Source organism: Sorex fumeus, unplaced genomic scaffold (genome assembly GCF_029834395.1).
Source record: "Sorex fumeus unplaced genomic scaffold, SorFum_2.1 ptg000044l, whole genome shotgun sequence".
Taxonomy (NCBI): domain Eukaryota; kingdom Metazoa; phylum Chordata; class Mammalia; order Eulipotyphla; family Soricidae; genus Sorex; species Sorex fumeus.
Window position 1 is genome coordinate 13,387,819 of NW_026606101.1, and position 22,480 is coordinate 13,410,298.

At 64.2% G+C, this 22,480-nt stretch overlaps 1 protein-coding gene across 2 annotated transcripts in view; it reads left to right on the plus strand.

Annotated features, from left to right (window-relative positions):
* Positions 1-18,960, plus strand: part of NOL4L (nucleolar protein 4 like) — a 127,253-nt gene extending 108,293 nt beyond the window's left edge. Inside the window, exons 5-11 of one of the 2 annotated variants that reach the window (XM_056121385.1) lie at positions 1,232-1,373; positions 13,141-13,412; positions 14,562-14,747; positions 14,846-15,037; positions 15,775-15,897; positions 16,184-16,385; positions 18,000-18,960. In XM_056121385.1, coding sequence (XP_055977360.1) covers positions 1,232-1,373; positions 13,141-13,412; positions 14,562-14,747; positions 14,846-15,037; positions 15,775-15,897; positions 16,184-16,385; positions 18,000-18,220 — 1,338 coding nt within the window. In that variant the 3' untranslated portion in view covers positions 18,221-18,960. The remainder of the gene's footprint in view (positions 1-1,231; positions 1,374-13,140; positions 13,413-14,561; positions 14,748-14,845; positions 15,038-15,774; positions 15,898-16,183; positions 16,386-17,999) is intronic. The other variant, XM_056121386.1, reaches the window with a different exon arrangement.
* The last annotated feature ends 3,520 nt before the right edge of the window (positions 18,961-22,480 follow it).

The following is a 22,480-nucleotide window of genomic DNA, read 5'->3' on the forward strand; positions in this document are numbered from 1 at the left end:
GGCAGGGACTGGGAGGGAGGGGCCCCCTGAGGGTTCCCCATCTCCCTTCTCCCCCAGACTCCTGCTTGGCTCCCCCCCACCCTTCCCAGCTGAGCAGAGCTGGTGGCCAGGCTTGGTCACATCTCCGCGTTTGGTGGCAGAGGGTGCCGTGCAGGGAAGCCGTGAATGCCAGGAATTTGCGTGCCAGCCCCCGTGGCAGGGCAGGGGCTGACCATGCCAGCTCCCCGGCACTTGGATAGCAGATGTGTCCGCCCGGGGATCGGCAGCCCAGGAAAGTTCCAAGTGGGAGGAGGAGGGGGACCTGGTGGCGCAGAGAGGGCGGGGCCCGGCTGCCAGGCTTGAGCGGGTGTGGGGTATGGGGCTGCTGGCCTCGTCTTTGCTGTTTTCCACGAGTTCCCAGGCACAGTTGCTGCTCTTGAAAGAGGCCGGTCCACCGGGAGGGAGGTTGGGTCCCTTCCCGCCAGAGGGCTGGATGGAAGGGGGCCCCACCCCGGGGGTTCCCAGATGACTGGCCAAAGGCTCTCAGAGCGAGCCAGGGGCCAGGAGGCAGGCGTGGTCCTCCCCGGCAGGCCTCCCGGCCGTGTGGAAGTGTGGAAGGCCCTGGCGGCCCCCCAGGGCCCAGAGCCGAACCCCCGAGCCCTGGCCTGCCCCACCCCCTTCCTTCCCCACACTTCGGGGCTGGCCTTTGCAGGTCTGGAAGCTGCCCAAGAGCCTATCTTTGAAGCCCAGCAAAGGTTAGGAAGAGGAAGACAGAAATGTCCTCTGGGCCGGGGGAGTGGGAGAGAGGAATTCCATGTATGCTCCTTGGGAGGCGGGAGGCGGCCAGCTGGTGGGGGCGGCCAGCGTGCTCACCCCCCCTCCCCCCCAGGCTCTGCTCCCCACTTTGGGCTGCCTGGGCCCTGGGTGAGCTGCAGGCCGGGCGTGGGGGTGCGGTGGCCCTTGTTTACTGTGTTGCTCCCAGTCTGGGCTCCCGGGGAAGGGCCAGGCCCCTTAGCGCCCCACAGGATGTGAGACCTCGTAATTGTCTTCAATTACAGACGGGCCCAGCCTGGGCTCCAGCCTGGCCCCAGCTTCCGACAGGAACCAGAGTGCAGGCCACTTCCACTGGGGGGGTGGGGGACGCGGGGCTGGAGGTTACCCCCCCCCCCGCCCCGCCGTGGCCTCTGGTGCCACGTCCAGATGTGCTGGGCCGGGCTGGGCCCCGCTGAGCCCTGCCGCCTCTGCCCGGCAGGATGAGACTTCTGTGAGCAGCGAGGATTTTGATATGAACGACTCCACATGGATGTCAGCTGACCCGCACCTGGCCTCCAGCCTGAGCCCCAGCCAGGACGAGAGGATGAGGAGCCCCCAGAACCTCCACAGCCAGGAGGACGGTGAGTGGCCGCGAGTGGCTGGCGGGCGGGGCGGGGCCCGGAACCTGCGCCTCGGGGGGGCCTCCAGGGTGCCGAGACTTTCTGCATGGCATGGCCCGCTGCCATGGGCCCAGGCCCCCCCAAGAAGCAGCAACTCCAGGGCATTGGGAAAGAGCTCATCAGACCTGGTGGTGTGTGCCCTGGGGCCGTGGGGCACAGGCTGGGTCGGGGACAGGTCTCAAAGTCGCCTCCACGGAGGCTGAGGGAAGGGACAAGTGTGCTGGACCCGGGCCCTTCGGTGAGGAAAGGCCGGGCCTCTGGCTCCGTGTGAGTCGCCAAGCCAGGGTCCACATTGTCCCGCGTGGACCCCCAGCCCGTGACCTGGCTGGGGAGCTGTGTGGACCGTCCCCTCGCCTCTGCCCCCTCCCCTCTCCCACATCCCAGGGGCTCCCTTCTTGTGGGGTGGGATGGGGCGGGGGAGCGTGGGGGGCTCCGGGCCCCGCCCCCAGGTGAAGCAGTGGGCGTGGGCCACCCCGGCCTGGCTCCCGTTTCCGGGATGGGATCGATGGATGGCGAGTGAAGAGCCAGCGAACTGGGGTGTAGCGCGGCCATTAGGAGGGGTCGAAGGTCGGGGCCTGGAATGCTGAGAGGGAGGCGCAGGGTTAAAAAGGGGTGTAATGTTAACTCCGCCGCGGGTTAGCCTTAAAGAGCAAATAGGGGGTAGGAGCCTCGAAGTGCGGGTCAAAGTTCGTCTCCATGGCGGAATCGTCCTCCTGGCCGCCTCCCTCCTGCCTGAATCCGGCTTTGTCTGGGAGGTGGACCGCCTGCCCGGAGGGAGGCAGCTGGGACCGCCGGGCCAGGGGCTGGGGAGTCCAGGGGTTGGTCCCGTGAGGGCTGCGGGCGCGGCTGCTGGGGGGGTTGGGGTGAAGAAAGGGCTTTTTGTGCCTTGACGCCAGAGTAAGGCCAGCACGACCCCCCTCGTGTGCAGCGCCCCTTCCCCCACGCGGCCACAGCTGGGGGCAGGGCTCTGGGGCCTGGGAAGTGTCCAGTGGCTGTCCGGCCCCCCCTTCTTCTAAACGGATCGGGGGTCACACCCGCTCCGCCGGACCTGCGCCTGTGGGTCTGTCTTCCTGAGAAGGATCCAGAGTGCTTGGAGACCGGACGGGCCCACATACCTCCCCCTCCCGCTCCCCAAAGTCATGAGCTCCTCACGCCCTGGCCCTGGCCCGGAGACTTCCTGTGGGGCTGGGGGCGGGGGCGGGGCAGGATGAGGGGCAGAGGGAAGTGCTGGGGGGAGCAGTGGGGGGCGACAGGGCTCCCTCAGCCTCGTGGCCACTGTACCCGGCGGCTGGCGGGGGGTGGGGGGGGAGGAGGCCGAGAGATTGGGTGGACGTGGGGGGCTGGGCTGAGCGTGACGCAGGCAGGGAGGCTGTCTGTCGGGGCAGGAGGCAGGATGGTGGTGGCCACGAGGCTGTCAGCTCAGCCACTGACCCCGAGGCCCGAGTGCACAGCTGACCCAGGGGTGGGGGGGGGGGGCGTCGAGAAGGTCCAGCTGGCTGGGGCCTGGTGTCTGCTTCCCTGCCGGGGCCTAGAGCCATTAGTGTCTCTCTCAGGCCTGGGCAGAGCAGCGGGTGCCCCATGGGCTTCAGGTCGGGCCCAAGTCCCAGCCCTGCCCCAGCTGCCCTCCCCGAAGGCGCGGCCAGCGCGGCCTCCACCCCGCTCCCGTCCACCGGTCAGAGAGTAGACGGGGCGGGGCTTTCCTCGGCTCTGCACCCCACTTCCACCTTCCAGGGCCCCCCCCTCCCTGACCGTCAGGCGGCCTTCTCTGGAGGCCTCCTCATCCCGCCAACTCTGGGGGTCCGGCTCAGAGTTGGGTGTCTGTGCCTGGGGGTGGGGGTGGGGAGCAGGCCTGCTGGGCGCTGCGGCCCTGGTGAGAAGGGCACAAACGTGTTGTGGTTGAGAGCTGAGCCTGAAACCCCCCTTCCAGAGGGGGTTGCAGGCCCGGCCCACCCGTCTCGGGGGGGCTAGTTGGACCCTTTGTTTCTGGGGACCCCCCCAGTCTGGGCCAGGAAGCAGGTTTAGGGACTGGAGAAGCCATTTGCCTTGCACTCAAGGGGCTTGGCTTGATCCCCAGCACCGTATGTGCTCCCCAGAGCCCCTCTAGGAGTGATCCCTGAGCACAGAGCGAGGAGTCCTCTCTGAGCCCTCCAGCCTGGCCCAGAATGGGAGTTCCCACGGCCTGCCCAGGCTGTCTCGCTCCTGCCGCACAGCTGGGAGCACTTGGGCGGGGGGGGGGGGGGGGGGGGCGGGGGAAGGGGCAGCTTACACGGTCCACAGCAGGTGGTGGGCTGGGAGTCGGGGCCTTCCTCTTCGGCTTCCATGTGTTTTGTCCTGGGGCCACAACCCGCGCACTCTCGGGGTTTGCTCCTGGCAGGGCTGGATTGCATATGGCGCCAGGGATCGCGTGGCACTCGCCAGCCCCCGCCCACTTCTCAGCAAAGAGGTGCTGGGAGCAGGTCGTGTTCTCAGCAGGCCGGTCTCCTGCTCCCCAAGCCAACCGTGCACTCCTGGCGGGGAGCCCCCTCCCACATCTCCCCGGCAGTGGGCCCAGGACTCTGGGGTCTTCCTCTTTCCTCTCTGGTGGACGGGCCACCAGGGGGGCTCCCCTAGGAGTGGGCTACGGAAGCTGAGGCGACTCCCCATTGCCGGCGTCTTGGGACCCAAGGGACGGCCCTGGTGCTGCGCCGCCCCTAAGCTGAGGCACTGGGCGTCGTTGAGTCCAGGCAGCGCCCCGGGGTCATCCTTGGGGCCTGGACGAACCCTCAGCCCAGGTGCGGCCTTCAGGAGGGGGTGGTGAGGGAAGGCCCGAGAGAAGGCTGTGTGTGGAGAATCAGCTGGGGACACTGTGGTTAGGGTGAATTTGCCAGAATCACCACCCCCCTCCCCAGCCCACATACCCTGTGCACAGCAGGGGTCAGGGTGGGGAGTGAAGGGGGTGCCGGCACGGGCGTGGGCATCTGAGCCTGCAAGCCGCATCAGCGCTGGCTCCACGGCCAGGCTGGGGACCCAGCCACCCACTGCCAGCAGGACGGGGCCAGGCCAGGGTCCCTGCTGCGGTCAGCAGGACGGGACTAGATCACGGTTCCCATCACAGCAGGACCAGGCCGGGGTCCCCACCACTGTCAGCTGGATGGGGCCTGGCCAGGGTCCCCCAGTGGTCAGCACGATCGGGCCAGGCTGGGGTTCCCGCCACGACCAGTGGGCCCAGACTAGGCCGGGATCCGCTCCTTCCTGTTCCCCTGAATGTGCCTTGCGGGGCCCCTTGCTCTGCCCCTTCCTGAGCGGAAAATGTGAGGCCTGGCCTCCCAAAGGGATGCCTCGGGGGTGGGGAGCGGACATTACTCACCTCCCGGCAGACAGGAAGCCAGCACCAGCGGACAGCCGCAGCCGAGGGTCCTGCTTCCGTCCTCCTGCAGGCTTGGGGGGAGGGTCCCGGGCAGGGGCTGTGGCGCCTCAGCACGTCGAGAGGCTCCTGTTGGACTCGTGTCCCAGCCCGCATCCTAGGACCTGGGCTGAGCACCCCCTGCCCGCCCCTCAAGGGCTGGTCTCTTCCCCCAGGCTGGACAGCTGGACACGGACGTCAAGGACCAGGCTGCTCCCCTGCTCTCTAGCGGGGCTCGCTCCTGCGTTCGGCCCACCCCTGGTGCTGCCTTCCCGCAGGGGTGGAGGGAGCGGGCACCCCCATACAGCCAGGATGGTGTGAGTTGGGGTGTGAACCCCGCAAGGCCGAGTGGCCAGAGGGGCCCAAGAGAGATGATGAAGACACGGTGGCGGGTGGGGCTCAGAGTGGCGAGGAGAAGCCCTCAGTCCTTCTGGGGAGGCTGCTGGCGTCTTGGACCCGAGGGACGGCCCCGAGGCTGTGCTGCCCCCAAGCTGAGGCATTGGGCATCCCTCTGAGTCCATCCCTGTGCTTCGACTCACCTCTGCCCCCCCAGGGCCATCTGGCCCCAGCCTCCCTGCTCCTCACAGCACTGACCCCCCCCAGGGCTGCAGAGCCTCTTCAGACACCAGATGGGTAGCTGGAGCGATAGCACAGTGGGCAGGGTGTTTGCCTTGCATGCGGCTGACCCGGGTTCGATCCCCGGCATCCCATACGGTCCCCGAAGCACCACCAGGAGTAATTCCTGAGTGCAGAGCCAGGAGCAACCTCTGAGCATCACTAAGTGTGGCCCAAATGAAAAAAAAAAAAAAGACGCCAGATGGTCCCTCAAACCCAGAGCCAGGAGCTTAGCCCTGAGCACTGCCCCGTGTGAGCCCCCTCCCCAAACAAACAAGGTAGGGGAGCCAAGGAATGAGCAGCAGGACTGCCGGTGTTGGGGGCCCCTTTCTCTGGGTGTCATCTGTCCTGCTGGCCTAGGAAAGGAGGCACAGGCTCGTGCAGGGGGGGCTGAGTGGGGAGCTGAGACCCCCGCTGCAGAGGAGGGGTGGGGGAGAAATGGGTGTGGGGTAGAGGCAGCTGATGGCCATGTTCCTCCCTGGGCTCTTCCCTGCGCCTCCTGAGCAGGTGACAGGGTGGTGGCTGAGGGTCCCAGCCCCAGGTGCATCAGAGGCCTTGGGAGGGGCCGTGCGGGGTGGCAGCCCGACACTCCCTGGGATCCTAGGCTCATCAGGAACGACGGTCGGAGTCTGGCCACGCCATTGGCTGGAGGATGAGAGGCTGACCTTCCTCCCGACGTGCCCTGGACACCTGGTCCAGCAGAGCCAGGCCTCCTGCCTCGGGTGACCGCGGGCCAGCGTTCACCTTTCTGGGCCTTCTGAGCCCTGGTACTGGGCAGTGGGAGTGCAGGTCCGCCACCCCCCGTCCCCACTGGCCTGGCTGGGGCACAGCCTTCTGTCCTGGGGCACAGCCTTGTGTCCGGTGAACACAACTCAGTGCCCTGAGTGGTGGGGTGGCCAGGGCCGGCCGGACTGGACACACCTCAGGCTGAGGGGCTACAGGGGAATTAGCAGTGGCTTCTCCCGAACAAGGGAGGGGTTCTCGGTTCTCCTCGCCACTTTGACCCCCGGGTGTGGCCTGTGTCCAGTCTCTCTCAGTCCCCTCTGGCCACGCAGCCCAGCTGGCCCTCCAGCACGCACCCCACTGCCCTTTGCCAAAGTTCTACGTGTCACCTCCAGCCCCTGCTGCCCCCGCCCCCCCCCGGGGCTGCTGCTGAGAGCTGGGGGGGAGGGGTCTGGGATCCCAGGGAGCGTTGGGCTGCCACCCCGCACGGCCCCTCCCAAGGCCTCTGATGTACTGTGCTGGCGAGTGGGTCAGCCTCCTGGCGACCCATGGCTCGACCTGTCCCTGGTCCGTCACCCGGATGGAAAGTTGCAGCCCCTTCCCAGTGGCTCCCTGGTCAGATCTGAGGGTTTCCCCCCGGCTCCCCCTGAGCCTGTCCATCCCTGAACTCTGGGTCTGGGCCGCATTCGCGACCACACGTCACCTCCCCTCCTCCGCGGGCTCTGTGCTCCTGAGGGTAGGAGGCGTGGGTACCCCAGCCCCCTGTGCCTCTTCTCAGGAGTGGGTCTTGGCTGGGAGCCCCCCTCCGGCAGCCTGCAGTGGCAGGAGATGGTCAGGCATCAGCCAGGCCACAGGTCGCACGGAGAGGGTCCAGGAGCCAGGGGCCACCAGAGCCCCCGTGGGGGAAGTCACCTGCTGAGGTCACCCTGCCCCCACCCCTGCAGAGTCCCTCCCTACTGTGCTCCAGTGGTGGCCCATGGTGGTGGGGACATCCGAGGCACGGGCACCCCCAGCCTTTCCAGGGGCGGCGTGGCCAGGAAGCAGGAAGTGAGCAGGGCCACGGTTGGTCTCAACAGCTCTGACCTAAGGACGGGCGTGTGCCGGGCCCAGGCTGGCTTCCGGGGAGGCTGGCGCGGGGCCTGGCAGGCGCTGCCATGATTCACGTCCACACGGACACCGGACGCCCGGGGCGGGCTGTTTGCTCTCAGAGCACGTGACTCGGGAGTCGGGGGCCAGGGCGGGCTTCTCCCCCCCCCCCCCCACCACCCCGGGTCTCCGCCTGGAGCTGGTGTTGACTTTCCATCGCCTGGAGAGTTGTGGGCGCTGGGCAGGGGTGTAGCAGCTGGGGAGCCCCGGGCAGCCTCCTGGATGGACACACGTGGGTGGAATGCGTTTGGGGGCAGGGGCTGCGGGGGGGGGGGGAGGGAAGAGGGGGTCGTTATCCCATAGTTCTGGTAAGCAAAGGGAGACCTAGGAAAGGAGGAGCCCAGGATGGAGCGGGGGTCGGGGGGGCTCTGGCTGGACACCTGAGGCATCATGGACTGGTGATGGCCCGTCCCAGCCCGGCTGGGGTCCTCCGCCACGGGGGCCAGCACCCCGGGGCTCCTGCCATGTGCCGGGCTGCGGGAGAGTCAGCGCCGGCTGCGCCTCGTGGGACGCGACGCTGCTTTGGATCATATCGGCTAAATAAAATAGACCGTCTCGGCCCCTCCCACCTGTTTCTCTTCACGCTTCTGACTCTGGCAGCCGGGAAAGGGACATTCCCGCCTGGGGCCTCAGTCCTGTTGCTTTTGGCCGCTGCTGCTCTAGGTCTGAGGGCTGGAGGGGGGCTGTGGGGGGGCCCTGCCTAAGGAATGAGGCACAGAAGGTGGGGCAGGAGGGCTGGTGCCGTGGAATCCAGGTCCTGGATCTGCCAGGCTGATGGCCTGGGGAGGCAGGGGTGGAGTTCAGGGGCCGGAAAGAGAGCACAGTGGGCAGAGCCCCGATCTTGCAAGCGACCGACCTGGGTTTGATCCCCCAGCACCCCATGTGTTTCCCCAAGCCTACCAGGAGTGGTCTGTGAGCAGAGCGAGCCTTGACACCGCTGGGTGTGGCCCTCACCCCCCCAAAAAAAGTCTGGAGTTGTGCCCGGGGTGGGGGAGTTCTCAGAAGAGCAGCCAAATCCCGAAGGCCAGACAGGGCAGATGGCAGGGTGCCCCCCACCCAGGCCCGTGGGGTTCCACCCCTCGGTGCCCCCAGATTGACCCCGGGGTCCTCCCCCTTCCTTCCGGGAGGAAGAGCAGGGTGGCCCGCCAGGAGCCCGGCGCTCCAGGGAGCTATGCATCGTGTAAACAGAGCCGGCCACTGGCCTTTGTCAGAGCGGGCGGGGGCCTGCTGGCAAGGTGCACGCCTGTGTCCCCCCAGAGCAGAGCAGACCCACAGGGTGGGGTTGGGGTGGAGGCTGGCCCTTCAGAGACCCCCGCCCCCCACATAAACCCAGCGGGGAGGGAGGCCAGCCCCCGCGGTTGCGTCCCTTGACTTGGCCCTTGGCTGGCATGACCCCAAGTCTGGCCCATGGTCCTGGGGTCCTGGGCCACTCCCGGGGTTGGTGCGGGTTACCCACCAGGCGAGGGTGCCGCTGGCCAGCGCCCAGAGTCCTGCTCGCACAGAGCAGGGCCTGTGTGGGCCGCAGGGCGCTGGCGCCCACATAAGGGCATTGTTTGCTGAGGTAAAAGGGGTTTTTGTCTCCATCTGGAGACGGGACAGAGGGAGGAACAATTTCCCCCATTCATGGCCAGTTCCCCCATTTGAATAGCAGAGCGTTGCCCGCGTCAGGGCCCACGGGCACGGGCACGGGCACGGCCTTCCCTGCCCGCAGGGTTCCGGCACAGGTGCTCCCGGGCAGGAGTCGCCCCAGTGTGAGGCTGGCTTCCCCCAGGGGCCCTTGTGCCCACGTGGTCATGGGCTGAGGGCCTTGGGGTCCCGGGGGCGGGCGTTGCTCGGGTGTGGGGCAAATGCCTGTCCACAGCACCCCTTGGCTGGAGCCTGGGGCCCGCGTGGGGCCAGCTGTGCGCCCTCCCCAGCCATAAAGGGCCAGAGGCCTCGAGGCAGGAGCAAGGGACAACTCCCTGGCTGCAGATAAGGAAGCAGAGGAGGCGGCAGTGCCCAAGGTCGCCCTGTGGGGCTCCTCCTGCAGGGGCCTCTGTGTCTCCCCACAACCCTGCACCATTTGGAGGGGTGCGGGGGAGGCCTCAGGAGGGGAACGGGAGCCAGCCTGAGCTCTCTATCCCCTCTTTGGGGGTGGCGGAGTGTGTGTGTGTGTGGGGGGGGGGGGGGTCCCATTGCACCGAAGGCGCTGCCCAGGCCTGGCACTGGGGTGAACCAGAACAGTGGGGTCCCACCTGGGGGTCACAGTGAGGAGGAGGGAGCCTGGCTTGCGCTTCACCTCTGCCGCCCAGGGCTCTGGGGAGAGGACCCTGGATCAGCCAGGGACCAAACTGCACCCAGAACACCGCCCGTCTGGGTTCATACTGGCAATAAGGAAACGATCAGTGTGCGGCTGGGCGTAGCTCGGCAGTCAGGGGCGTGTGCTCCACTGTCCGCCCCCAGAGCCAGCCTGGCCATCTTTGGGCTCCCGGAGCACAGCCAGGAGCACCACTGGCCTGGCCCGGGTCCCACCTGGGTGCTCCTGGGTAGCTGACTAATCCCGGCCCCGCCCCCTGGCTGAGCACTGCTTAGGAAGGTCCCCCCCACCCCCCAAAAGGGAAGGGAAAGTAGGGCCTTTCTTGGCTTCGGGCATGGCTGGACTGGGAGTTTGTCCCTGCTGGCCCCTGTGGGCCGCCCACAAGTTCTGGGATGCGGGGGCGGGGGGGACACATCTTTCTTGTCATACCAGCAAAGGCCCCAACTTGTCTGACCTGGTCACTCTGGGGGCTTCTGCTCATTGGCCAGGCCTGGGTCTGACGTGATGCCCACTTGAAAGCCATGCCATGACCACCCCCACCCCTCGCCCCCAGTTAGGCAGAGGGCTGTGTGGGGTGGTGGTTAGCTCTGCAGGGCAAGGGAGCTGCAGGTTCATCATTCTGGTCCCCCCCCCACCCCCGGGTGATGTTGGGTGGGGCCTTGCTCAGGGTGCCTGTTCCTGTTTGCTTGTGTCTCCCCCTCCCCGCCAACTCCCCAGGCTACACCCAGGGAAAACTTTCTGGCCACTGGGGATGGAACTCAGTGTCACACAGGCGAGGTTTGTGCTGTCACTGAGCTCTCTCTCCCGGGCTCCCTGCTTGAGGTCTGGGGTTGTGGGGAGAGGGGGAAGAGTTTTCTTGTGGTGAAAGCTAGCTGTTAGCATTCCTGAATGTGGACTTGGCCTGCATACTCCTGCCGGAGGTGTGGCGTGGTCGACTCCATGGCCCACTGCACAGTTTGCATCTCCCTGAGCTGGATCTGGCCCTTTGTTTTGGTTTTGTTTTGCTACCATACCTGGCGATGCTCAGGACTTACACTCAGCTCTGCATTCAGGGATCACTCTCCGTTGGGCTCAGGATGGGATGCTGGGGATCGAACCCAGATCAGCCACGTGCAAGGCAAGCATCCTACCTGCTGTACCATCACTCCAGCCTGAGTCTGACCTTGAGACAGACAGGTCATCTCCTGCCATCTTTACCCTCCCCACCCCAGAAGCCCAGCTGGTTTTCTGGCTTTCTGCATCTGCCTGTCCTAGAAATTGCGCCCAAGTGGATTTTTTCATTCGTCTAGTTGGGTTTGATGTATTCCACCTGACAGAATAGTTTCCAAGAGCATCCAGGCCATAGCGTGAGTCTGAATTTCATTTCTCCCCCTCTTTTTCATTGCTGAGTAATATTCCCCATATGAACAGGGCACATTTGGTCTATTTAGCTTTTAAAAAACAACAAAAACCCCCTTAGAGGGTATTAGCCTATTACCAGTATTTTTTTTCTAGCTTTTTTGGGTCACACCCAGTGATGCTCAAGGGTTACTCCTGGCTCTGCTCTCAGGAATTACTGCTGGTGGTGCTTGGTGAACCATATGGGATGCTGGGGATTGAACCTGGGTCGGCTGTGTGCAAGGCACCCTGCTGTCCTATCACTCCGGTATATTAACATGGGGATATTCAGACTGGTGCAGATCTTCAGTTTCTTCTGAAAATACTGATTGCATGGCCCAGGAGGGCCAGGCTTCTGGTGTCCCAGGGGGCACTGTCGTCCAACACGGGAGCCAGTGCCCAGATCCCTGGTGGAGCAGCTTGGGTCCAGCTGCTGCTGATCTGGGCGGTGCTCAGGAGTGCCCACCTGTGTACCCTCAGCAGTCCTGGAACCTCCAGCATACCGGTGTCTGGAGGTACAGGCCACGAGGCTCCCTCCCCCACACACCCACCCACCCCAGAGAGACTTGGTGAGGGAAAGTAGGTGGTCAGGGTATCGCCTGGGGTCCTAGCACAGTGCCAGTGGTGTGGCCAGTGTGGCGTGGTATCATGGACTCATCCAGCGGCGCCTCCTTCCAGGCAAGAAAAGGCTTAAGCACTTTGTGGCCCTGGGGAGAGGGGGTCTGGTCAGGGGAAAGCCCTGGTGCCTGGGGTTGAGCTGCCCAGCAGAGTGTGTGTCTGGGGGTGTATCCTTGTCCTGCAGCTCATGCCCTCTCTACCCCGCCCCCCAGGCCCCTGGACCTGAGCCAGGCTGGGTAGGGGGTTGTGCCAAGGTCCGCCCAGCCCCTGGAGGCAGTGCTGAGCCCCTCCTGGCCAGTTCACTGGAATTTCCCATCTGAATCCACACTGCAGCCAGCGGGCCTGACCAGGGACACCAGGCAGAGGCCCTGAGATAGATCTGAGGTGCAACGGGGAGCTTGGGCCCCGGGCTTGTAGAGGTCATGGGATCAAGACCACAGTGTGGCAGGAGTTTGGACTCTGATGCACTAGGCAGAGAACAGGAAGGTTCCAGAAGGAGTGTGGACTGGATAAGGGTGTGACTGCCCAGCAGGGAGCAGCCCTTGGGGGGAGGAAATGGGAGTGGTTTGGCCAGCTGGAGGCCCTTTCCCCAAGTTCCCTGGGGTGCGTTGGTAATGGCCCCACCTCCCGGGACGCCCGTGGGTGCTCAGTCCTGAGGCGGCGGGTAACTGACTCCTTCCTCCCTCTAGGCGCGCTGGAGGCAGCAGGAGTGCAGGCCGAGGAGGGGACCAGGGGATGGACAGGGTGTCCAGAAGCAGCAGGGGAGCAGGGGTTGTAGGCTGAGCAAGGGGGTGGGGAGCCATTTGTGGGGCGGCTTTGAGCTGAGACTGGGGCTCCCTTCCCCGCGGAGGAAGAGGAGGGGCAGCCGGGCCCTTCGGGACGGGACGGCAACCGAGCGGAGGGCTGTCGCGCGCGGGACGGGGCCTTTCCCCACCCCCCTGGGCCCTGGGCCCCGGCTGTTTGATGGGCAGCCCGGCTCCGCCCCCGGGCCGGCAGGAGGCCGGTGATTGGCTGGGGCCGAGAGCCGCTCGGTCGCCATGGGGACGCGCTGGCGGCGCGCGTGCCCTGCGCCCCGGCACCGGGACCAAGTCTTCCTAATCTGCGGGGAGGGCAGGGGCGGGGTCCTGCGCGCCCTGGCCTGGGGAGGGGGGCAGGGGGCAGGCCGCTGCCGCCCCTCCCCCACCCGCTCCAGGTGCAGAGACCGGGGGTGGGGGCGGCCGTCCCCCCCCCTCCCCTCCCCGCGAAGCCGAGTGGGGACTCGAGCGCAGGTGTCCGGCCCCGTTAGTCGGGTCCTTCCGGGTTCCCGGGGCGATGCTCCGCACTGGGCAGCAGGGGGCGCGCTCGGCCGTGCCGGGCATCGCAGGGCACCACGGCGGCCGGAGCCCCCAGCCCCGCAGGCCTGGGGGGCCGTGCACAGCGCGCGGACGGGGACACGGGGACACCGCATCCGTGCCCAGGATCCCGGGACGGGGCCAGGGCCTGCCGGGGGTCCCAGCGGAGGCGCGGGGGGGGGGGGGCGCTCCGGGGCTCTTGGAGGGGGTCGGGGCTCACCCCCAGGCCTCTGCCCGCAGACGACTCGTCCTCGGAGAGCGGCAGCGGCAATGGGTCCTCCACCCTGAACCCCTCGGCGTCCAGCAGCACGCAGGGCGACCCCGCCTTCCCCGAGATGAACGGCAACGGCACCGTGGCCCCCATGGACTTCACGGCGGCCGCCGAGGACCAGCCCATCAACCTGTGCGACAAGCTCCCGCCGTCGGCGCTCGGCACCCCCTCCTACCCCTCGGACGGCTGCGCCGACGGGCTGCGGAGCCGCGTCAAGTACGGGGTGAAGACCACCCCCGAGGTAGGGAACAGCCTGCTCCTGCTTCCCTCAGGTTCCCATCTGTAAAGTGGATTTGCTGGAGGTCGGGGGAGGGGGCGTGCGCCTGCTCCCGCACCCGGGTGTTCTGCCCTGAGACTGGAGGCTTGTCCAGCTGCTCCTGTGTTGGTCCCCGCCAGCCCAGGCTGCAGGTGGGTGCCAGAAGCCAGGAGCCCGGGTCCCACCAACAGTTTGTCACCCGGACTCTTTCTGGTCTCTCTTGACCTCAAGAAAGCAGTCACTTGGCTGAGGGACAGGGATTGGGGACTGTGAGGTGCCTGGGGGCCCCCAGGCCTGTCCAGGCTGAAGGCAGCACCCATCAGGGGTGAGCCCAGGGCCAAGCCCCCAGACCACATTTGGGGTCCGAGCAGCAGCTCTTTGCTCCCTGAGGCCGACTCTGCTAGAGGCCCACTGTCCCAAGACCAAGACACTCCCTGTCCCCTGTCCTGTGGGGTGCTGGCCGGCCCGGGTCTCTCCCCCTTTCTGCACCTGCATTGTTTCCGGGTTTACCTGGTTTCTTGGGTGAGGGGTGGTGGTAGACAGAAGACCCCTCCCACCTCCTGCTCCCCACCCCTGGAGCTTCTGGGACGCTTTCATTTTATTTTACTTTGGCTCTGGAGCACACCCCGTGGTGCTCAGGGCTTACTCCTGGCTCAGGAATCTCCCGGCGGTGCTGGGGCTTGAACCAGGTCGGCCGTATGCCAGGCAGGCGCCTTCCACACTGTAGTATGTCTCAGCTCCTGGAATGCACATTTGTCTTGTGGGCCCTCCGCCTCGGCTGGCTCCCCCCATGCCGCTCCCCACCCCCCCAAGCCCATCTGTTCTCACCAGGCTGCTCTGGGGACAGCTCAGTTGTCAGCTTGGGCTTCAGCCCCGAGGGGGCGGGGATCACAGTCAGGGCCGGTTGCCAACACAAGTCGCAGAGGCTGGCTGGGGGGCACGGGGTGGGGTGCATCTCTCGGCACCCGCCTCTCCTTGCGTCAGGCGGGGCGTCCGGGGCTGCGCTGGCACCTGTGGGCTGGGGTGTGGTCATTTGCTCAGGGTCTTGCGACTGGTGTGCGGCCCATCCCAGCCCCCGAGCTCCCCGGGACCCATGGGGGGGGGCCCCTAATGACCCTCTTTTCCCTCCTTCAGTCCCCCCCCTATAGTTCGGGGAGCTACGATTCCATCAAGACGGAGGTCAGTGGCTGCCCAGAGGACCTGACCGTGGGCCGGGCTCCCCCTGCGGATGATGATGACGACGACCACGATGACCACGAGGACAATGACAAGATGAACGACTCAGAAGGCATGGATCCCGAGCGCCTCAAGGCCTTCAACGTGAGCGCCTGCGGGGGCCCGGGAGTGGGGGGAGGGGGGCGGCGGGGGGCAGGGCGCCGTGGCGAGCAGCCCGTCCCAGCGGCCACCGTCTCCCACAGATGTTTGTGCGGCTCTTCGTGGACGAGAACCTGGACCGCATGGTGCCCATCTCCAAGCAGCCCAAGGAGAAGATCCAGGCCATCATCGAGTCCTGCAGCCGGCAGTTCCCGGAGTTCCAGGAGCGCGCCCGCAAGCGCATCCGCACGTACCTCAAGTCCTGCCGGCGCATGAAGAAGAACGGCATGGAAATGGTGAGCCCCCAGCCCCGCTGCGCCCTGGGCTGCCTGGACACCCCACCCGGCTAGTGACTGCACAGTGCGGTCCCTGGCCCACGGAGGCCAGCTTTCTTTTTGCTTGGGGGACCACTCCTGGTGGTGCTTGGGTCTGCTTCTGGCTCTCAGCTTGGGGCTTACTTCCCGTGGGCCCTGCAGTGCCAGGAATCAGACCCGGGACTCCCACATACAAAGCTTGTGCTCCAGCCTGTCGAGCTGTTCCCCTGAGAGTCCTGTCCTGCCCTGTCCCCCTGAGCGGGTGTGGGGGGTGATAACGTAAATTCACGTAGGGATTGTGGAAGAATCTGCCAATATTGAAAGGGCTGAGCTGGAGCGATCCATGTACAGTGGGCAGAGCACTTGCCCTGCATGTTGGAGTTGGAGGCGACATGTGGTTCCTGCAGCCCTGCGGGGAGTGGTCCCCGAGTACGGGGCCGGGAGTAATAAGCCCTGAGCACCGCTGGGCGTGCCCCCAGCACAAAAGCACTACAAGGTCTCTGAGCTGGGAACGACTCCAGACTCTGACAAAGCCCGCTGGGTTAAGAACCCCCGCCGGGCTGTTTCAGGCAGTGTGTGCCCTGGCTGCGTTTCTCTGGGAAGGGTTGAAGAAGTCCCTTGGCACGGAGGAGGCCGGGCCCGGGAGGTGGAACGGGGGTGCCAGAGCCAGAACCCCAGGCCAGCACAGCCCCAACCGTGGCTCTCCCCCTCCACTGCAGACCAGACCCACGCCTCCCCACCTGACCTCGGCCATGGCAGAGAACATCCTGGCGGCTGCCTGCGAGAGCGAGACGCGGAAAGCGGCCAAAAGGATGCGCCTGGAGATCTACCAGTCCTCACAGGTGGGCCCCGCGCACTGGGGCACCGTCGGGCACCCGCCTGCTCTATCCTTGGTGCTGGGGCCACCACAGGGGGATCGGGGTCTGGGTGAGAGGGACCCCACAGCCCCAGAACACCGAGTACCCGTGTTCCTGCAGGGGCACGGAGAGGTGGGCGGGGCACCTTTGCCAGGGAGCAACTGGATGTCCCGTACCTCTAGGCGACAGGACCCCAGGAACGGGGCGGGGCCGTGGGGGTGGACTGGACTGGGTTGGGGTGGGCTTCCAGCGCCTTCTCCCGCCGCTGCAGGACGAGCCCATAGCCCTGGACAAGCAGCACGCCCGGGACTCGGCGGCTGTCACCCACTCCACCTACTCACTGCCAGCCTCCGCCTATTCCCAGGACCCCGTGTATGCCAATGGCGGCCTCAACTACAGCTACCGCGGCTACGGGGCCCTGGGCAGCAATCTGCAGCCCTCCGCCTCCCTCCAAACCGGAAATCACAGTAACGGTGAGTGGGAGCCCTCTGGGCAGGGAGGGGCAGGGTGGCCGCTCCCGAGACACTCACAGGGAAGGGTCCTTCGGCGAGGAGGCTCGGTTCCAGCAGAAAGCCTGGGCCCGGAGAACTAGTGCAGCAGGGAAGGCCTTGCACACACCTGGCTGGGGCTTGATCCCCCGCGCCCCATCTGGCCCCCTAAGCACCACCTGGCGTGACCTCTGAGCACACTGGGTGTGGTCCCACACCACCCCGCCCCCACACAGACACATCAAGCAGAAGGCCGGCTGTATGCTGGGCGCCCTTCTCACGTCCAGCAGGGGCTTGTCCCTCCCTTCAGGCCTCACAGCTGGCCTTGTGTGGGAGGTGAAGGTTCTTTCACTGAGGTGTGGGGTCTCAGCCCTTGCCACCCAACACACACACACACACCCAGAGCACTCCCCAATCCCCCTGGCACCAGCCCTGCATGGATCCTCCACTTCCACCTGGGCTCACCCTCTCACTCCCGCCTAACGCCTCATCCCCTGGGCAGCTCCCCGAGTGCCAGCCGCTCACTCTCGCCCTGCTCAGTGGGACCCTCCTGATTGCAGGTGTTTAAGGCAGGGAGACCAGAGCCACTGGGGAACTGAAGGGTCCTCTGTCCACACCCCTCACCTGGGGGGTCACTGCCCTGCCTGTGCCAGTCGAAAGCTCACCCCCACACCCAGACCTTCCTTGGTGGGGGCTGGGGCGACGGCTGGCGTGGCCCATATCTCCCTGAGGCCGCCGGTCATGGAGACAGACTGCGTAGCCCTGTACACCCTCGCCCGTTTGGCCTGCTCACAGAGTGGGCAGCTGTTGAGGCTGTGGGGACCCTCAGACGGGCTTCCTTTTGGCAGATGTCAGACTTGCACAGTGCCCACCGTGCACCTCCTTGGTGCCAAGATGCTCGCGCCATCCCCATCACTAGCAGCAGGAAACTGCCCTGCTGGGGAGCAGCCTGTTCTCCACACAAACACGGTTCCCTGCCTGGCCCCTGGCCCACTTTCTGATCCTGGGCTGAGGGATCCCTCTGAGCCCGGGTTCCCAGATTAGAAAACCACCAGGGGCCAGAGGGGCACCACAGCGGGTAAGGCGTTTGCCCTGCGTGTGGTGGACCCAGGTTCAATCCCTGGCCCCCCACATAAACCCCTCAAGGCCGATCACGAGTGATCCTGAGTACAGAGCCAAGAGTAAGCCCTGGACACCACCAGGCGTGGCCCCCAAACCTAACCAAACAATAGGAAATAGCCAGCGTCCCCTTGGGAATCTTCTGCTTTCCCAAAAAGAAAGCAAAGCGGGACCCCAAAGGTACCCCAGGCTCCCCTGCCACCCTGAATGTCCCAGCGCCTCCATCCCACCCACGGTGTGTCCCCCAACCTTGGAAACAGCCCTGAGCCTGAAGCCACATCTCGAACCCCTTGCCCCCCCGCAGGTGGGCTGTGGGGGGTGGGGAACAGCATAGCTGAACTTGCCCGCCTCGCACTGGGGTCGCTGGGCTCTGCTCATGTTGGGGTGTCGTTTCACTGCCCAGAGTCCATCCCCCAGAGGCTGGAGCCGGGCTGACCCCCCACCCTGCCCCTGCTCACGCCTCCCCTCGCCTCTCCCCAGGGCCCACGGACCTCAGCATGAAAGGCGGGGCCTCCACCACGTCCACCACTCCCACGCCCACACCCTCCGGCAACAGCACCAGCAGGACCATGCCCAGCGCCCAGCTCAGCCCCACGGAGATCAGCGCGGTGCGGCAGCTCATCGCTGGCTACCGAGAGTCGGCTGCCTTCCTGCTGCGCTCCGCAGACGAACTGGAGAACCTCATTTTACAGCAGAACTGACCCCCCCACAACCGGCGCCTGGAGCGCACGACCCTCGGGAAGGAGGCTGTCCTGGCCCCGGCTCCCTGCCTCGCCAGTTGGTACATTCTGTTTTCTGAAAGAGGTGGGATCCACACGCTGTTTCTCGCCACACTCCAAGCACCTGAAACTTTGGGCACAAGGACACTTTTTTTTTTTTTTGAATCTCGCCACACGGGTGCTTCGATCCTGCTTGGAAGAGGTGGACGGGGCAGCTTTGGAAGGGCTGGAGTGCCCCCCGAGCAGCCGCCGGGGCCACAGCTCTCTGTAGAATCATCTTCGTGGACCCCGATGTTAGACTCCCACCCCCCGATAATTACCTTTCAAGTCTTAGGTGAGCAGAATCGCATATTTATTGAGAAAAACAAAGTGGACCCTTTCTTCCTCGCCCTTTAGTAATTTATTTTTCTGAAAATGGATTCTTTTGTGTTTGTACAGATTGCCAGTCTGTGTCTGTCTGATCAGAAGGATGTGTCCCTGTGACCTAACATTCCATATCACTACACTGGCGGGGCCTAGGGACCGGCGGGGCGGGCGGGGCAGGCACATGCCAGGCTGGCCGGCGCCCCTCCAAGTGCCCAGCCCCGCCCAGCAGCAGGACTCTTCCCACACCCACTGCAAAGCAGAGAAACAGAAATGGCTCCCCCACCCCCAGACGCCCCAGTCCCACGGTCAGCTGTATTCTACCTCACACTCCAGCGTGGGCTTTTTCCAGGATGTGCCCCGAACCTATCCTGGTGGCTGCCCGGGAGGTTCGAGGGGCCCTGACCCTCCCCAGCAGCCACCTGCGCCCCCCCCTGCCCCCAGCCCTCCCAGTGACTCCCCGGGACAGAGTGCGGGGAGCCCCCGTCCCAGGGAGCCGAGCTGCGTGCTCTGCCCGGGCCAGGCCCTCCACCACCCTTTGCGAGCCCCCCACTTCGGGCAGCCGCTGGATAGGAAGGAAGATGCGAGGCCTGGTGGACGGCAACTCCTGGCCCTGTGCTCGGCCGACAGGGCACGTCCAGAGGAGTGGAGAAGCCACTTGGGGTGCCCTCGGGCCAGGCCTTTCCCCCGAGGGACCAGTCCTGGAACAAACCCATCTCCCTGGAGTGTGAATGCGGCAGGCAGGAAGAAAGAGCTGGCTTGGTCCCCTCGGCCCCGACAGGCACTTCCTCTTGCTCAGTGCAATACCTACCAGTGCTGCTAAAACCAGGGACTCGCCCAGACCTCAGAGGCCCCCGGGGCCTCCCCATGGAACACTCCGTAGCCATGACGGCGGCGCCGCCGCTGCCCGCCCCTGCCCAGCGCAGGCAGAAGCCCTGTTGTTGCCTTTCCTCCCTCAGCGCAAGGAGGCCCCCGGGGAGCCAGGGCCACGTGGACCCCAGGCCAGCCACTGAGCGCCACTCAGCCCCCAGAGCAGGCACCCCCTGCCCCCCACCCCGCTCTCCTCTCTGCCACCCACAGGAGGGGCAGGGAGGGGGGCCCTCGTGTGGCTACCCCACACTGCCTCGGACCCCCGACTGAGCTGGGGGCCCCAGAGCCAGAAAGGGCAAGGGAGGGGGGACGCGCGCCCGCCCGCCCTGTGCTTGCTTCCGAGCAGAGGCTGGGGGTGGCCTTCTCTTCTCTCCAGTGGCCTCTGACACCCCACCCAGCCACACCGCTTCTTGCCTTCCACCGGCCCCCACCCCGCAGGCCTCCCCCAGGCCAGGCCCCCCCCACCCCCCCACCCCTTCGCACAGCACAAACTCCAGCGCCCAAGGCCTCTTCCACGCCCCAGCCATGCTCTAGTCCAGCCCTCACCTGCTCAGCACCGATCCCGGATGTTTGAATTTGTGTAAATATTTATTTTTGTGTGTGAACAATACTACAAAGCGATCAGTAGATCTTTTGCAAAATGTTACCCCAGGCAATTTGTGAAAATCTTAAATGTTAAAAACTGGCAGAGACAATCGCCGCCTGAGACGTCTTGATCTCAATTGCTCAACATGTCATTTTTTTTTTCCCTCCCGGAGGCTGGACCCACACCAGGCCCAAGCGGTTCACGTTTCTTAACAGACAGGAGTAAGGAAGACTGGGGAAGGGGCTCCCGCCGCCGCCAACACCCCACGAGGGATGGGATCTAAAAGATCAGTCTTGCGCTACCGTTTGAAGTCGCGTGTTTTTTTTTTTTTTTTAACCTGAGTTCAAGCTGTCCTAACAGGCCCCCCCCCATCGGCACTGCGCTCAGCGTAGTGGCATCGGTGTGTTTCCAAGAGAAAGGAAAGGCAGAGTGCTGACGTTCTCTGGGGCTCCCAGCCGCCCCTCCGGGACAGCCGATTCTGCCACGCTGACACCCCCTCTTGCGGCGGGCTCCTTGCCTGCTACCCAATGCAGCTCTGTGAAGGGCAGAATCAGGAGCACGTTACTGTGTGGAAACAGGACCCCATTAGCTAGTTCAGTCAGGGAACATGTTCTGTTTTGCTTTGGTTTTGGAAGATGTAGCTTCGACCCTTCTCGCACCTCCTGACCCGGAGAGTAGCACCCACCATCTGGTTCTGCTGAACCTGGCTTCCCTCCCCTCCTCTCCTCCCCACCCCCCAGCCCAAGCCATCTCCTGGAGCTTCTATCTCAAGCCACTGTGCGCGCGGAGGCCCTTGGGGTACCCTAAGTTAGAGACTGAGTCTTGGTAGGGGGGCTGAGTCAAGAAGAGACTTAGAGAGGGACTGAGTCTCTATGGGTCATCTCAGAACCATCACCACGCCTACAAAGGGACCATTTATACCCAAGGACAGTGTTGAGGGCGGGCGGAGGCAGGGATCAGATCGGGTGACTTGCAAACGGGTGGAGCCCAGGCCACCCCCTTCCCCAGGGCCACTCCAGGGGCGCCATAGGATTAACTACCAGTTCATTCTCAAAATGCTGCTTTGAACTCAGAGGGTTGATACTTTTAATTTGTAATTTTTTGTAAAACTTTTTACAAGATAGTAAAGTATTTCATCAGAATACCGGTTTCAATCCGTCCATGGTCTGATTTTTATATAATTTAGTGGTGCTTTAGAGACTTTGTTTTTGTTGTTTCTGAGCTAAACAGCTCAACCCTTTTCCGCCTGTATCTACCTAAGACCAATGTGAACCTTTGTATTTTTGCTCCTAATTTTGGACTCAGTGAAAGTGTACTGTTTACATGTACAGATGCCCCAGTCCCCTGTGTGTCCTGCAAGACTCTCTCGAGGAGGAAGGCGCACCTCACTAAGCTCATCTGCTTAGCAAAGCCACAAAACAAAAACCTCTCACTTTTTACCTATGTTTCCACCTAAAAAAACAAAAACAAAAACAAAACAAAAACCCTCACCACAGAGATTTGCCGAACACTCTTGTAAGCTCCGCACAGCTGAGGTCCCCAGAGGAGCAGGCCCAGAATAGGCTTCCGGCCAGCACCGGCATGGACACCAGCAGTCGATGCCGACTTGGCTGCAGAGCTGTGGGATGGCGCGGAGGGGGGACCTCCCGCAGCCCAGCCGTGGGGAGGATGAGAGGACCCCAAGACCTTCAGGGGTCAGACCCACCCGCGATTGGATTCTGGGACACAGAGAGGTCCCGACTCTGGCACTGTGGGCGTGTCCCAGGACCAGAGCTGAGACCGGGCAATGCAGAGGGCACAGCACATCTCTCCAGGGCTTCCCTGGAGGCAGCTTGTGCAGGAGGCACGGCTTCTGGGGTGGGGCCGAGGGCTCCAGACGGTTAGCATATGGCACTTAAAGCAAACAGTGGATGGCACCCACTTTTCAAGGTGAATCTTTATTACTGAATCAGTGGCTTCACCTCTGAATGGTATTTTTACAGACATGCACCTATGCAACTTCACGTGGCTCTTCTAAGCAGGCGAGGACTTCCTCCTCAGTGCTCTATAAAAATTTGTGTTCTATATAGTGAGTTTTTCCAGTACATGTGGCTTAATATTTTAATTCTTAGAATGTGTCTTCTCTATGTGATGCAACTAAATTCTGTTTTGTTTGTGGAATGACTAGCACAGGCCAACTCCCTCTCCCCCTCACTTAACAAAAGACCAATGAGCTGTTGATCGAGCTGTTTATCTCCATGGTATTACTTGCTAAATGCACTGATTTCATAAGTATGTGGAATCCTTTTTCTTTTGAATCTGTATATCATATATAAGACTGAATCTACTTAATAAACACTGAATAACAAACCAAAGGCCTTCTCGCCACTCTGTCCTCTCGGCAGCAGCCCAGCCAGAGCCCGGCCCCTCTTCCTTCCATCTCG